The sequence below is a fragment of the Panulirus ornatus genome, chromosome 7, assembly GCF_036320965.1.
Source record: "Panulirus ornatus isolate Po-2019 chromosome 7, ASM3632096v1, whole genome shotgun sequence".
NCBI classification, from domain to species: Eukaryota; Metazoa; Arthropoda; class Malacostraca; order Decapoda; family Palinuridae; genus Panulirus; species Panulirus ornatus.
This window is the reverse complement of record NC_092230.1, coordinates 38,368,802-38,382,511: the sequence shown is the minus strand read 5'-3', so window position 1 is coordinate 38,382,511 and position 13,710 is coordinate 38,368,802. Positions and strand designations below refer to the sequence as shown.

Genomic DNA, 13,710 nt, shown 5'->3' with positions numbered 1-13,710 from the left:
GATGTGACTTTCCTTTAAAAATGTTAGCCATATAAATCAACTAATGGAAACGTCAGTGAAAAGGGCAAAAGTCTACGACGTAGCATTGATTCGACACAAACCTGTCACCTGTTGGCCGCCTGCGACCAGCTGGGAACATGTTGCAGGAGTGTGGCTGGTCTAGGCAGATTTGATTCTTAATCATCAGGTGTGCATTGCACATGAGTTGCCATATAGTATTTATCAAGACTATGATCGTGTGTTAGTTGTATCATATGGAAACAGTATCAGAATCATAACACAGATGAATGATTGTCATTACATGAAATTTCCCGGTTGTATTTTCCTTAATTTTGCGGAATACATAGATGACTAAAAAAAAATACGGAAACGTTTTTGATAACTGTTTTAAACGTCGGCAGGTATGCCGGCGTGGATAATTTGAAGGATGGAAGAGAATGATTGAATTATTGAATATCATTAATGATGATGATGGTGTGTTTGACCTTGAATAGCTTTATCCAATCCTTTCTACTAGTAATCCGGAAGTGTTCGTACCTGGCAACTTCATGAGGAACCACGCCATCCTTCATGGCCAGGCAGCTGAGACTAGATGACCGAAGGTTTACGCAAACATGACCTTCTGAGGGCCAGAAATGTCTATGCATCAAAAACTAATGCACCTACATTGTTTATCAGTTATATATAAATGAGACATTTGTGAACATGAACAAGAAGAATGGCAAGGGATCATCGCTTAGTTTGGCCTTAACTACGAGACTTGGCACCACCGCCAGAGGATGAGACTTGGCAACTGTGACTTTGTTGTGGCAAACCTTCAGTACGACTGGTGACGCCTGAGAGTAAGGTTGTTATCAAGTTTGCTACTGACTGTTGTAGCGTCTTGCATCTTTACAGTTCGATAATCGTGTTCAGCTGAACAGGATTATCATGTAAATTCCCAGTGTGTGAAGTCTTAACAGACCATTGTTCCGTGCATAGATGCTGAACGCTATAGTTCGTACTTAAGGTCCCAGGTCAACGACTTGGGCATGGTAACTTGAACACTGGTTACAAGGATATTATATAACCTTTATATCTGCTTAAGAAAACACGCTAACATCTGTGGAGGAAGAAGAAGAAGAGAGTCCAGCCTGACGCGGGTCCGTTTCCGGAATACAAAGATGGCTTTTGGAGTCAGGAGTGCTATTTTGTTGTTGTTGTCTGTCTGCAGTCTGGTAAGCTTCTTTATAAATGTACTTTTTGTTATATTGTGAGTTGCTGCTTTTCTGTGTTTTTCAGGGTGTTTGAAGATACGTCACAGAGTCATCTATCTTGCCTCTCATGGCCAGATTATGATTACTGGATATAGTGTTTTTACTTATATTTCATGGAGGTAGCTGTGCCACCAGCAGTAACCTTATATTTTACAGGTTGTCCGTACGGTGGTTAAGTTTTTTTTTATAAAGACAGAAGACGATGTATTATTACTCGTGATCATATGTTTATATAAGAGTTCTAACTGGGGCCAAAGTGCTGCCGGCATCCAAGCGTTAACCCTCAAAACTCGCCCACGACCTTATGTTAGGTTAGGATAAGGGTTAATGTTAGCCTGGATTGCTTTCTTTACAGTGTCATGTGGGACTATTGTCTTGTACCATGACTACCCTCCTCTGGGATGTTGGTATCACATCAACCCATTATCAATTGGACTTTGTTCAGGATTCATTGTTTTGTGGGGTTGTATACGGAGTTGAATATTGTGCTTTGGTTCTGTATGCAAATTGGTGTTTGGTTTTTTATCTCATGTTGTGATGTTTGACGATATTTCTCACGCATGCTGAATTGAACAAGTGTGATATGCCGGAAGGTTGGTGGCATCGAACATGTCACCACACATAGCTAAAGTCAATCCATTCCATACAACCACCACAGCCAGTGTGGATTCCTATGCGTGCAGTGCAGCCGGAACTAAATGTCGCTGTCTTCCTTTACATCTGGCATCTGCTCTCCATCTTTTAGATGAATATGATATATTTCTACTTATATATATATATATATATATATATATATATATATATATATATATATATATATAGAGAGAGAGAGAGAGAGAGAGAGAGAGAGAGAGAGAGAAATGATGTGTTATGCTTGTTGACAATACTCCTCCATACGTAGCCTGTGCTAAATCGTTAATGGTTGGAAATTATTAACCTGGTTTTGCAGAATACAGAAATTAATTCTTCAACATGAATCTTGAAGAAGTAAACAGTAGGTTAAGATAGGAATTTGCTTGTGACCATGGCAGGTAACCTTTGTTTACTTATATAGTATCAGCAAGTTAGATAATGGGATGAGGATGACGATTGGTGGTATGGGGTGTGAGTCAAAAGATGAGATGTAGAAAACCATATCCAAACTTCCTAGGAATAAAGAGGTTATTGTTCACTTTTCTCGTCGAAATAAACCTCTGTCGCGAATTTTGGAGTACAGTGCAAATGACACCGGATGGATGACAACCTACGCGACACAGCGAGCGACCATGCAGTTCCCAGCACCAGGCAAGGCAGTTGTCTGGGGTGATCTTCGAGAGTCTTCTACCCCCACACTCCAGGGGCTTGGCCCAGGCAAACGTTTGGAAGCCGCACCCCATAGGCCCACGCCACCCTCCCACACCTTGGCTTGTTAGGTACATATTTGCGAATCATTGTCCACGGTAATTTTAAACTTCACCACTGTGCATTCTATGGTGTTTCTGATGATTGCAAGCAACACGTTGAAGAGTTTCGGGAACCAAAAAGTTTTATGTGTTTTTTCGTTGAAAATGTTCTTCCTTTGCTTTTTGATGTCTTAAACTACTGTAACCCTCATTTCTATCGCCAATCACAACTTTTTGTAACTAGATTATGAATGTTGACGAAAGTGAAATTCTTTGTAAGAGATGATTTTAGGTTCTCTAAAAGTTACTTTTAGTTTATATATATATATATATAGATATATATATATATATATATATATATATATATATATATATATATATATATATATATATATATATATCAATTATGCGCGTGATCAAGTATATACCGATGTTTCATTTTCCCCTTGAACTTATAGGAAATATATATATATATATATATATATATATATATATATATATATATATATATATATAACATCTTACTCTCACAAGTTCAAGCTCCACAAAATGGTTAGGGACTTTAATGAAAGTTTTGGGGTAAGACCACTCGATACCAAGTTTTCATACTAAAGAATCATTTGGTATCACTTACACCAGTATCTGTTCATCCAGAACAAGGGTCGTCTCAAAGTAATTTATGGACGCCCTCACTTTGTGAGGAAGGACATTCTTAGATGACCAACCTGTGGATGACCTACACAGAACATCCACCTGAGACTAATTCAATTCCTGTACAGCTGTATTCAGTGTGTAACTTTATTTATAAACTGAGTGAAACTGATTTCTTCCTAAGTATTAATTCCTTGATTTAACGTAGCAGATCTTTTCACTAATTTCAGGAGGGCCATTGGGAACAAGCTAGCATGCTCTGCCACAGAACTGAACTTCTGGAAATTTTTCTATATAGGAATGCAAAACCTTCTTGCATTAACACTGATTATCTCAGTAGAAAAAGTCTTTATAAAGAAATGCCAAACGCCTTGTGTACAAACTCTAGGTATTTTCTGTAGAAAAAGTTTAGATACTGGCATCATTTCTGGGAGTTTAGAATTGACACACATTGCTCCACTCCTCAAAGGGGGAAGCAAAGTAATCAAAAGAAAAAACTCTTGATCAATATCACCGATATCACCTATTACTGAAATTTTCTGGAGAGTCATAAGAGGCAAATTGACTGGACTTTATGGAATTGAACAGTCTACACATCCCGGGACAGCATGGGTCAGCCTGTGAGTAAATGGCAGGAGTAACTATATCTTAGTTTACAATTCTACCTTTCATGCCATAGGTCAGTGGATCATTTTGGTAAGAGGGCTTGAAATGACATTTGCTTCATTAATTCTGGCTTGGAGTGGGGTTACTTGTGTTAGTAATTTGCTCCAGCCTTGGTTACCTACAGGTCTTGAAAGAAGACATGCAAGAGTCAATAGGTGAAGGGGAGACAGCTTAGGTCCTTCAACTGGAACCCACAGGGATGAACTTCCTTGCCTGCATGTAGTGTATCACCTCATGATAAATCTGTACTCTTGACAGGGAGGCAGTGAAACCTACTTGTCTTGGCCTGAGTGTTGGGCTGTCTGACATAAATCCAGACTCAAAAGTAGTAAAGCTGCACTGCATGCAAGGGCACCTAGGGTAGGAAGATCTTGCCTTTTTGATTTACACCACTGTGATGAGTTTTAAGAACAAACAAGATGCTGATATGAGATATACAAACTGTGCAAAAGCATTTGGTGAATATTTCCATGGTGTCGTAGCAAATAAAATGGTTATAATGAGAATCACTGGAAAAAAGTAGATGAATATACAGGTTTTCAACAAATAGGTCATATCACATTTTAAGCCCTGCCATTTCCCATGCCTCCATGTTAGTATATCATTCCCCCAAGAAAGGGTACTTGCACAATTATTCCTCATTGCAGATGGAACTAGAAGAAATTTGTAAATTTGTAAAAGAAACAGAAAAACTACAAACAGACACAAAAAGTTTTCACTTTACCACCAAAAATAACATGTGTATCAATAGGAATGCCATTTTCTCCAGTATGAGGAAAATTAAGAAATTAAGAATAGTATAGTGCTGGGTGGACACAGACACTCACTTCTCAAATGAACTGTGTGATAGACCTCAGAGTAATGGTATCCAGTGATGGTACCTTTAGACTCTGACAAAAAGATGATTGGAAAGATCTTATGGACCTTCAAGCCAAGAGAGGAAAACCAGTGATAATGGCCCTCAAGGTAACAGCCTTCTTTCAAAACCTATATTGACGCGGAGAAGTAGTAATTACTTGGAGCGATTGAAATCTTTGAGATTGTACACCAGAGTTTACATGAGAGAGGTTTCAAATTATTAACTCTTGGAAAATTGTATAAGGCTTGGCCCCCAGTATACTTTAAAAAAAAATGATCCTTACTGGCATGACAGTCACGGTAGATTGCAAGATATTACCCACCTTGAAAATTCAGGGCCCAAGACTGTTCAACACTTTGCCTGCAACCATCGGAAACACTGTGGGCTGCACAATAGGGAAAGTTAAGAGGGCCTTAGACAAGTATTTATTAAGTATATGAGAAGATTGAAAGGATGAATTGATCGCCACCTTTAAGTTTTTTAAAAGAAATTGATAGTGTGGACAGTGGACAGTTCTTCGAGAGATGTAGGGTAGAGCAGTTAGAGGGCATAACATTTAATCAAATAAGATATTTGTTAATAGGGATGTGATTGGCTTCTTTTTCTGTAGTTTCTGTGGAAACCAGCCACACAAGGATTTATCATCATTATACATTTTTTTTTGTACTCTTAAAGCTGTAGATTCTTCCTCATCTTTCCCTCTCCACACAACCTTTCCACTTTCAAGAGTTGGGCCTTTAAACATGGAAGGAGCATATTAATGTCAATTGTATTTTTTAAAATTTACTCAGTTTTGCTTTTCCCATTAAAAGAAAATTAAGTAATCCAAAGCTAACGTTAGTAAAGTGACAGGAAGAACAACTGTGGATTAAAACTGGTTGTTAGCATTATATGTCTTGGGATGGTAATTGATATTTAGGACTATTAGAGCCCTTGTAAGTAAAGAACAAGGCGATTATACAAAGGAAAGGTGTATCAGTCCATTCATTGCACTAAAATGCAAATGAAGAATCATCTTTGGCAAGGCAGAACCATCGACAGTCTTGTCGAAGGACCTTTTGCTTCAAAGGAGTCCTTTCTGTCTCTGCTAATGAGTGTAGCACCACCAGAGACTTAGGAGTCCCAGGATGAGGTATGGTTGTATGATGATAATGAATATGACAGTTGTCATGAGAAAGGGAATAGGAAAGCTTTCTAGGAAGTTCTGACAGTATATAGTGTATGTAAAAAAAAAAAACTTGGGTGCCTTTCCATACATTATAAAAAGGCACTTTTTTTTTTTTTTTCTTTTACCTCCTTTTGCCTTGATAACCATTTGCAGAAACTGGGCACGGAATTGGCAAGGTTGTGAGAGTGTTCAAGGGTCTTGATCTGAAGGGGGCAAGTCACTGATGTTTTGTTACTGGAAGCAGTTGCCTGATCATGTGTTCTGAGTGTCCAGTGCACTTGGAAATCATATAGGTACCCATATTTTCTTGCCTCATGGATATCTCCTCCTCAGAAAGTAAGAACCAACCATCTTAGGAGTACAAATAGAAGAAATATGGTGCCCAGAAGTGATATTCCTAAAATGCAATGGCAGTCTGGAAGAGTTAAGAATAAAAATTGTTTCCTTAAGATATCCTGAGGCACACCGAGGTGGGTTGCTGGTGCTTGCGTATGAGAAACGCTAGTTTCAGCCACTACAAATGTATTGCCTTTGAAAATATATGGGGGTGGACAATGTTTTTCAGCAGAACTGATTTGCCTGAAGAGTTCTGAATGCTATCAAGAGCTTTGTGAGAGTTCACTGGTCATCCCTCCACTGCTTTTTTATCGACTTTCCGAGGGACAGTATTGTTTCATTGGCTGGGATGCCTCAGGCTCTGCTGACTGCATAGTAAAAGTTATCTGAGATGGTGATCCTGGTGGTGTTTAATACTGTATGACTTGCCTCTGGTCCTCTTTTGTAGGGATTATGGTGAATATTTTGTCATGGCCTTTAACATCACCAAAGCACAAGTCTTTATTATCTAAACTTCCTTTCTTTGGCTTTTCTGGTTCCCTCTGTTCTCCAACCAATAAGTTCCTCTCTTGTTCATCCATTGTATTAGTCATTGATGGAGAAAATTCCCTTTCTAATCCTATCAACAGTTGGTTGCCTTCCTGGTTTTGTCTTATCACCTACTCTTTATCTTCTTTCTATAATTGATTTTCACTGTTATGCCAATGATTCCACTCTACTTACTTCAAGACATTTTATCACCTCTTCATTCTGATACTCATTTTCTTTATTGCCCTGAACACATCTCCTTTCTTAATGTGGACCTTTGTGGGATTTTGGGATGGGGAAGCAGAAACTTGGTTGATACTCGAAGTGCAGAAGCATAATTGCCAACTACATCTCATTCTGAATGTCACTTTTTTCCTTCTATACAGTTTCAAAATGCCATAAAACCCAGCAGTTACAAATGAGTTAGGCATAACCATATCCTTCACTCTGCCCGGTATACCCAACATTGAAATTGTAAACTTTTCTGCTCCCAGGAGCAGGGTTTTTGTAGGGATGCTGTAATATGTTTTTATTGTGAGCAGTTTTTTCATTTTATTTATTTTTTTCCCCTGCTGGAAATCCTTGCATATCTCCGGTGGCTCTTCTTCAACCTCTCTGTTTGAAGGAGTAGAACCCTTAAACTTGAGTTATCTGTTCTTTTCAGTTGTTCCATTCTTCTGTGATGTTATTGCCCTCTACCTGTATTGTTAGTATGTTAGGCAGGTGTACAAACATCACAGGAACTCTGATTATTTTCTTCATTCTGTTTCTTGTACCATATTTCTTTTTCTTCCAAGATGGCCTGGACAGAGGCATATTTTTCTTGTTTGGTAATTTGTGACTATAGAAAAGAATTGGTAGCATGAAATTGTTATTTCAGATGAATGTGAGAGGAGGAGGATGTAAGTGAATGTAAACTGAGACTAGTTTGTTAAAAGGGATGGGAGATGACTGATGTTAGTTTATATGATGTACACTGGATAATGGAAATTATTTTAGATATTTTGGGAGGAAGGCTCAGTACAAATGGTAGTGGGAAAGCTGACATTAGGTGTAGAGTTTTGCAAAGGAGATATGGATGTGCTGAAAGCTCTTGTTAATGGTAAAAGAACTTTGCAAGAAGCTTGAAAGGAGGTTGATGTGTGGATGTGAAACCATTATAATGGCCAGGATAGGTAGAAGTAAGAACATTGGAGATGGGTAATGGTTATACAGAATATTGTAGGTAAAGGTAGGGGAATAGATAGAATGGAGATATGAAGACTATATGTGGTATAGAAAAATAATTAGATATGTGCTTGGATGAGTCTCTCATGTATGGTCATGTAGATCTTGTGGCAGATCAAAGATTGGTAAAGATATATTTTAACTCAGTTAAAGATATAAAGGGTTAGACTGCTTAAGAGATGGAGATGATGCCAAGAAAAAATCACCTAGGTTGAGGAATATGTCCAATGAGGATGCCTGAGGAATGATTTAGGATTGGATGCATTATGTGTATAAAGAGATGGTGGCTTAATTCAACCTAACTTCTTTCTTTTAATTACACTGTAGCTGGATGTAGAATGTGTATGTTTTATTTAAACTTGGCAATATGAAAGTGGTGTGAAATCCTGATGGGACGGCAGATTTTATAATGACAAAAAAATTAAGGTTGTGTCTTAATTGCAACAGTTCATTGCTTCTATGAGGTTGTTTTTGTGTCATGAAACACCAGACAGCCACACCATTCTGCAGATGTCTGAGCACTGACTGCTTCAAGAATAACCAGTATGTGTGTTTTATTCATTCTGTTGCTAGACTTTATTTTCTTGTTTCTCAAGACTCATAATATGCCTTTCTGCAAGGGTCAGGCATGTCAGCACTTGAAAATCATGACAATTTTTTGTATTTTTTTCACAGCTGGTCGCCTTGTTATAGGCAGGCACTAGTGTCAGTTACTGGTCCTTTTAAAAAAATTTCAGGTTTTTTGCACATGGCTTGAATACAAGCTTTTTAACTGAATTTTTGTATTATATCAGAAATAGGATTTAGTTGTTTTTTAAGATCTACTTTGCCATTCACTCTTGATGCCAAAGACAGTATTCTATTCAGCAAATACGTAAGCCAGAAAGTTGCTGTGCAGAAACAGATACTGTTAAGTGTAATTGGGAGCCAGCAGTATGTCTGATAGTGTATTCTTTAAAACATTTTTATTTAGCTTTTGTCTTAGAATTTCTTGGTACCATATTAATGATTACTGAATCTTTCATATATTTACCATTGACTTTAGGCATTGTACAAGTAACCTTTAGCGCATGTTGAATACAGTATTATGAAAAGAAGTACAATATGGTTCTTTTTATTTAATGAAATTGGTGAATTGCAGAAAGTTATTAGAAAACTGTACTTGCAAGATATGTTTGGTAAACTTTATTAAGATGTATACAAAGGATTCTTGGTTTTGATAATACTTTATTTGGTATTCAATATTGTAGATATTTGAAAAAAAAACCATTTGGTGAAGAAATATACAGTTCCATACTGGAAATTACTCATCGTGAAGTAATACAGTTGGTGTGTTTAAAAGTAAAAGGGTCCATTGGCATGGTCAGCAGAAAGCTAGCACAAGTGCATCATCAGATATGAGGACTTTTTTATTTTCACATGGCTAAGTACATTATCACTCAAGGTCATGTGGCCAGCATCTCAGTGATATTGCTGATACAGGTGCCAGGTTGATGACTCCTAAAAAGTTTTTTTTTTCTTTTTTACTTCATGGGATGTCTTGTTAGAAATATTATCATCTCTATTGTTATTTAGACTCACGTTAGCAAGTTACTTTTTCTCTCATATTGAATTGTGGTATTTTGATTTATCTTGTCATATTTTGTACTAGATTTAGATTTGTTTTATTACAATTTGATATATTATATCATTGTAGTTTTTGGTCTGAGTTTTTAATATCTTTTGACTGAAAATGATTTGAAGAAAAGACTGGTTACCTGTTTTATTGCACAACCTGACTGAATAGAATAGATACAGACAAGCTGTCTTATATAGTATTGTGTATGTAAACATTTGAAGCCTCTTGTTATAATTTCCGAGGTGATTGAATTTTGATACTTTGATTCTGGGTATTAATATCAAAGTAATAATATTACAGTACTTGGAATATAATTTTCTTTATATTTAATGATATTGGTGCAGATTGTTGTAAAATTGCTTTGTCGTTGATAAAATTTTGACATTTTCTCAGTAGCAACCGTAGGTACCAGATCTACCACCAGAGAAGTGGACAGACTTTAAGGAATTTGTTACAGTGGTGCATGGTTTATCCTGTACCTTTGGAGCTATCTGTTATTCCCAGTATTAGACTCACACCAGTCAACTGACACTTGGGTTATGGTATAGTTGGAAGTTGAACAGGGGGAGTGGTATTAGGACCTTTTGTATTGGAAGATGAATGAGGGCAGTGATACTAGGAATCGCCTAGGGATCAAGCATAGGACCGTATAGGTGCATGCACGATGAATGACCATTGATCATAAATGTACCAAATAAGTTGTCAGGACATCCCAAGATTGTGGTCATAAGAATTTTTGGATGAGGGCTGATTTCAAATCCACGTTGAACACGCGCACGTCACTGCTGTGAAAACCATTTTCATCACAGGAGTTTTCACTGTAGCTGAAACGTTATGCATTTTTCTCGCAGCTCTTAGATACTCGACTTCTGTTTTATGAGCATATTTACGAGAATATGTCATCCCGAAATATTGAAGATTTTTGACCCTAAGCAAAAATCGGGTGTTGAGGAAACGAGGCCGAAAAATCAGGTATACGAGGAAACTGGAGTCTTGTGGACAGCATGTTTGTTCATCCAAATTGCAGCAGATGCTTGGCAGAACACACTAACAAAATGGCCTTCATTAGAATGGCCAGAAGTATGTGATTAAATGATAAATACACTGGGGGTCTACGTTCGTAAAGTTAAAACAATAACAAGAATTTAGGGGCACACAACGGATCTTTACTTTGAAAATCCAGTGTCATCAATCATGATTTTGAAGATGGAAATGATGCATTCACAAAGACAGGACGAAGAACAGTAATTTTCTCGGGATGGAGCTGATAGAAAAGACATTACTGTAGCGGTTCACTGTACTTGTTATGGCATATAATGTACTACCGTTTGCGTGTTCTCTGCATCATTACGGATAATTTAGATGTCATTATTAATTCATGGTACAGTTAGGGGTTCAGTGCCTCATAGTTAAATTGATAAAGAAAGGTCATTGAAATGTATATGTAAATGTTGAAAGGCAGGCAGCTGGAGGTGAAGGGGTGCAAGCCAGTAGGACTTTGCCTTTGTTTGTTTATTTTTAAAGTAACATGAAATGTGAATGTGAAAAGGCAAGCAGCTTAAGATTATGGGGTGCAAGCAAGTAGTAATTCGACTGTTTACTTCTTGAAATTGAATATCCTCGAACAGGAGCTTTCAAGTTCTTTGAGCTAGTTATGAATTTAGTGTGAATGGCAGTAGGAAAAATTTATCAAGATGGAAGTACAAGGGTCTGGAGAGTTGTTTAATCCATTTGTTTTTCCCGTTTACAATCATTAATCCATTTTACTCGTAGGCCTGGGTTATTTGGAAATCTGTAAAATTGAAGCTTGTTTTCAATCACGTGGTTGGTACAACCTTATTAAGTACAGGTAAGAGGCAGTTATGTATAATGAACTTCGAAAAGGCGGAGCACGAACTGGAAGCAAATGGAAGACCTCGTAAAGTTTGCACTGCTTTACTGTCGCGTGGCAGCAACATGGTCGATGCGCGCGCAACCGGAATCCGAGCATAAAAGTGGACCTTATTTTGTAATTAACTATTCATTGCGGATTGAGGATGAGTGGTTGTGGCAGTTGGCATGGTTACAGAATGTCGGACTTTCCACGCATAGCCGTTTCCGAAGACTTCAAACGCAAGTGTTTATGAAATGATAAAGTTATTACTAGTTATGACGACAAAGTGGACCACTCTTGGTTTGACCCCCATGCTTACTGCCCTGTGCCACAGTACCGGGACTAAGTTGTGGAAACGGAAGACAATAGACTCCGGTATAGAGTAGCCTTGAAGTAGGTGTTGGAAATAAGTCAGGATCTTAGTAGGTATACAGTCTTTGTAATTATCTTTTACTTGACCCCTGACCTAACTTATGCGTTACGTCGTTTAACATGTAAATGTTTGAGAGCATAGCATTGTTTGCTATTTCCAGGTTCTTGCGCATGAAGATAGGATCCCGTATTGATTGTGTATCATCCCGTGATTGTTATTTATCAGCCGAATTTATGATTTCAGTGCAGGAAACTTTCCAAAACTTTAGATTTTTGCATTCATGTACGTGGTATAAATAGACAAATTCGGTGTCAGTTCTTAACTCCCCGCATTTGGCTTCCCATCCTTTGCTCCATGGGCCTTTCTGATTTTTGTTTCTTTTCCTACACCTCAAAGTTTTCGGGAAAAAGATCGCCTTTCTAAATGCTGTGACATCCTGACTTGGAAGATTGTGTTCTGAAGGAATTTGTTCAGATGAAGTCCTTGGAGGTAATGTTTAACCAGTGTCAGAGGAAGAGAGAATGGGACAGTTGAATTAGATGCAGGTGAAAAAAGAATTGTTCTTCAAAGAGACTTTTTAAGAACATTATCGCCTGTAGGAATCTCATTTTCATCACTTGCCAAGAAGAGTAGGGCAAACTGAACCTTATTAAGTATAGCCCCAAATGATATATATTTTGTTACTTTTGTTTAAAGGTAAGCCAGGAATGGGGAGGGGGCTTTTGATTAGGATGACGTGCGTCATTGGCTTTGTCCATCCGTGAAGGTTCTCTTTTTGTATATATATTTTTTCCACTCCTGTTCAGCGGTTGTGCTTTACTTGTCCTTATCTAGTGCTGGGTGACCTGTTTGAATCCTGTGTGACAGAGCTGGGGTCGGGTCATTTGTGATCGACCTAGGTATTCTTAACTTGTCCTGTGATCAAGCCTATACGAACGGTCATATGCGGTAGCTATTCTTAATATACCTTCCATTTTTGGTGAGTGTTGTGGGTATTATTCTCATTGCCTTGAGCTTCTAGTGTGATTGCTCTCCATTACTTGTAACAACGGTAATTGTACCATATATTGTTAGTTTCGCAAGGTAACTAGTCCACTAAGTTGTTATAATAGACTACAGTCATCACTATGATTGTACACCTTTTTACTTGTCAGGTATTACGTTTTATGTTCTGTGGTTGTTCAACGTGGTTGGAACATGACTTTAGTGGTGCCATACTGGTATTTGATGATAGAAGAGCCATTAAGAACAGGTGTTTTCTCAAAATACATATAATCTTCATCAGTGCCATCTGCCCTGACCGTTAATTTGTGACGGGTTGAGAAAGTATGTGGCACATCCGCATGCTTTGAGGAATATGGGTTCGATGTCTTAAGTCCTTCCGCCTCTTACCAAATGCCACAGTCTTGTAGTCTTTTACAGCAAGGCGGGTAATCGGGATTACAAGTTATTCAGTCACGCCTTTAGTTCCTGGTTGACAGAAGGGTAAGAAGAGATTCCAGCTCAACTAGTATTGGGAGAGTAGTGTGCTACATGTGGACTGACTGTGGCATATGTTTTGGGAGACTACGTAATTCAGTCGTTGGGATTGTGGGAGGCCACACTTGTTAAGGGAAGAACTCATTATGCAACTATTGTGGTCACATTCGTACCAGTGGTCAGAGAGACTGCTTTTCTCCATAGCTATTGTACGCTGATGACGTGGTTTTATTTGTGTTTTAGCTCAAGATGTTGACTAGGAAGTGAGCGGAGGTGTGGTGATAAAGTATGTGC

The 13,710-nt window shown here is 38.0% G+C and overlaps 1 protein-coding gene across 1 annotated transcript in view; it reads left to right on the top strand.

Moving 5' to 3' along the window:
• The first annotated feature begins 829 nt into the window (after positions 1-829).
• LOC139749541 (NPC intracellular cholesterol transporter 1-like) overlaps positions 830-13,710 on the top strand; it is a 247,767-nt gene continuing 234,886 nt past the window's right edge. The window contains exon 1 of the mRNA XM_071663526.1: positions 830-1,217. Coding sequence (XP_071519627.1) covers positions 1,164-1,217 — 54 coding nt within the window. The 5' untranslated portion in view covers positions 830-1,163. The remainder of the gene's footprint in view (positions 1,218-13,710) is intronic.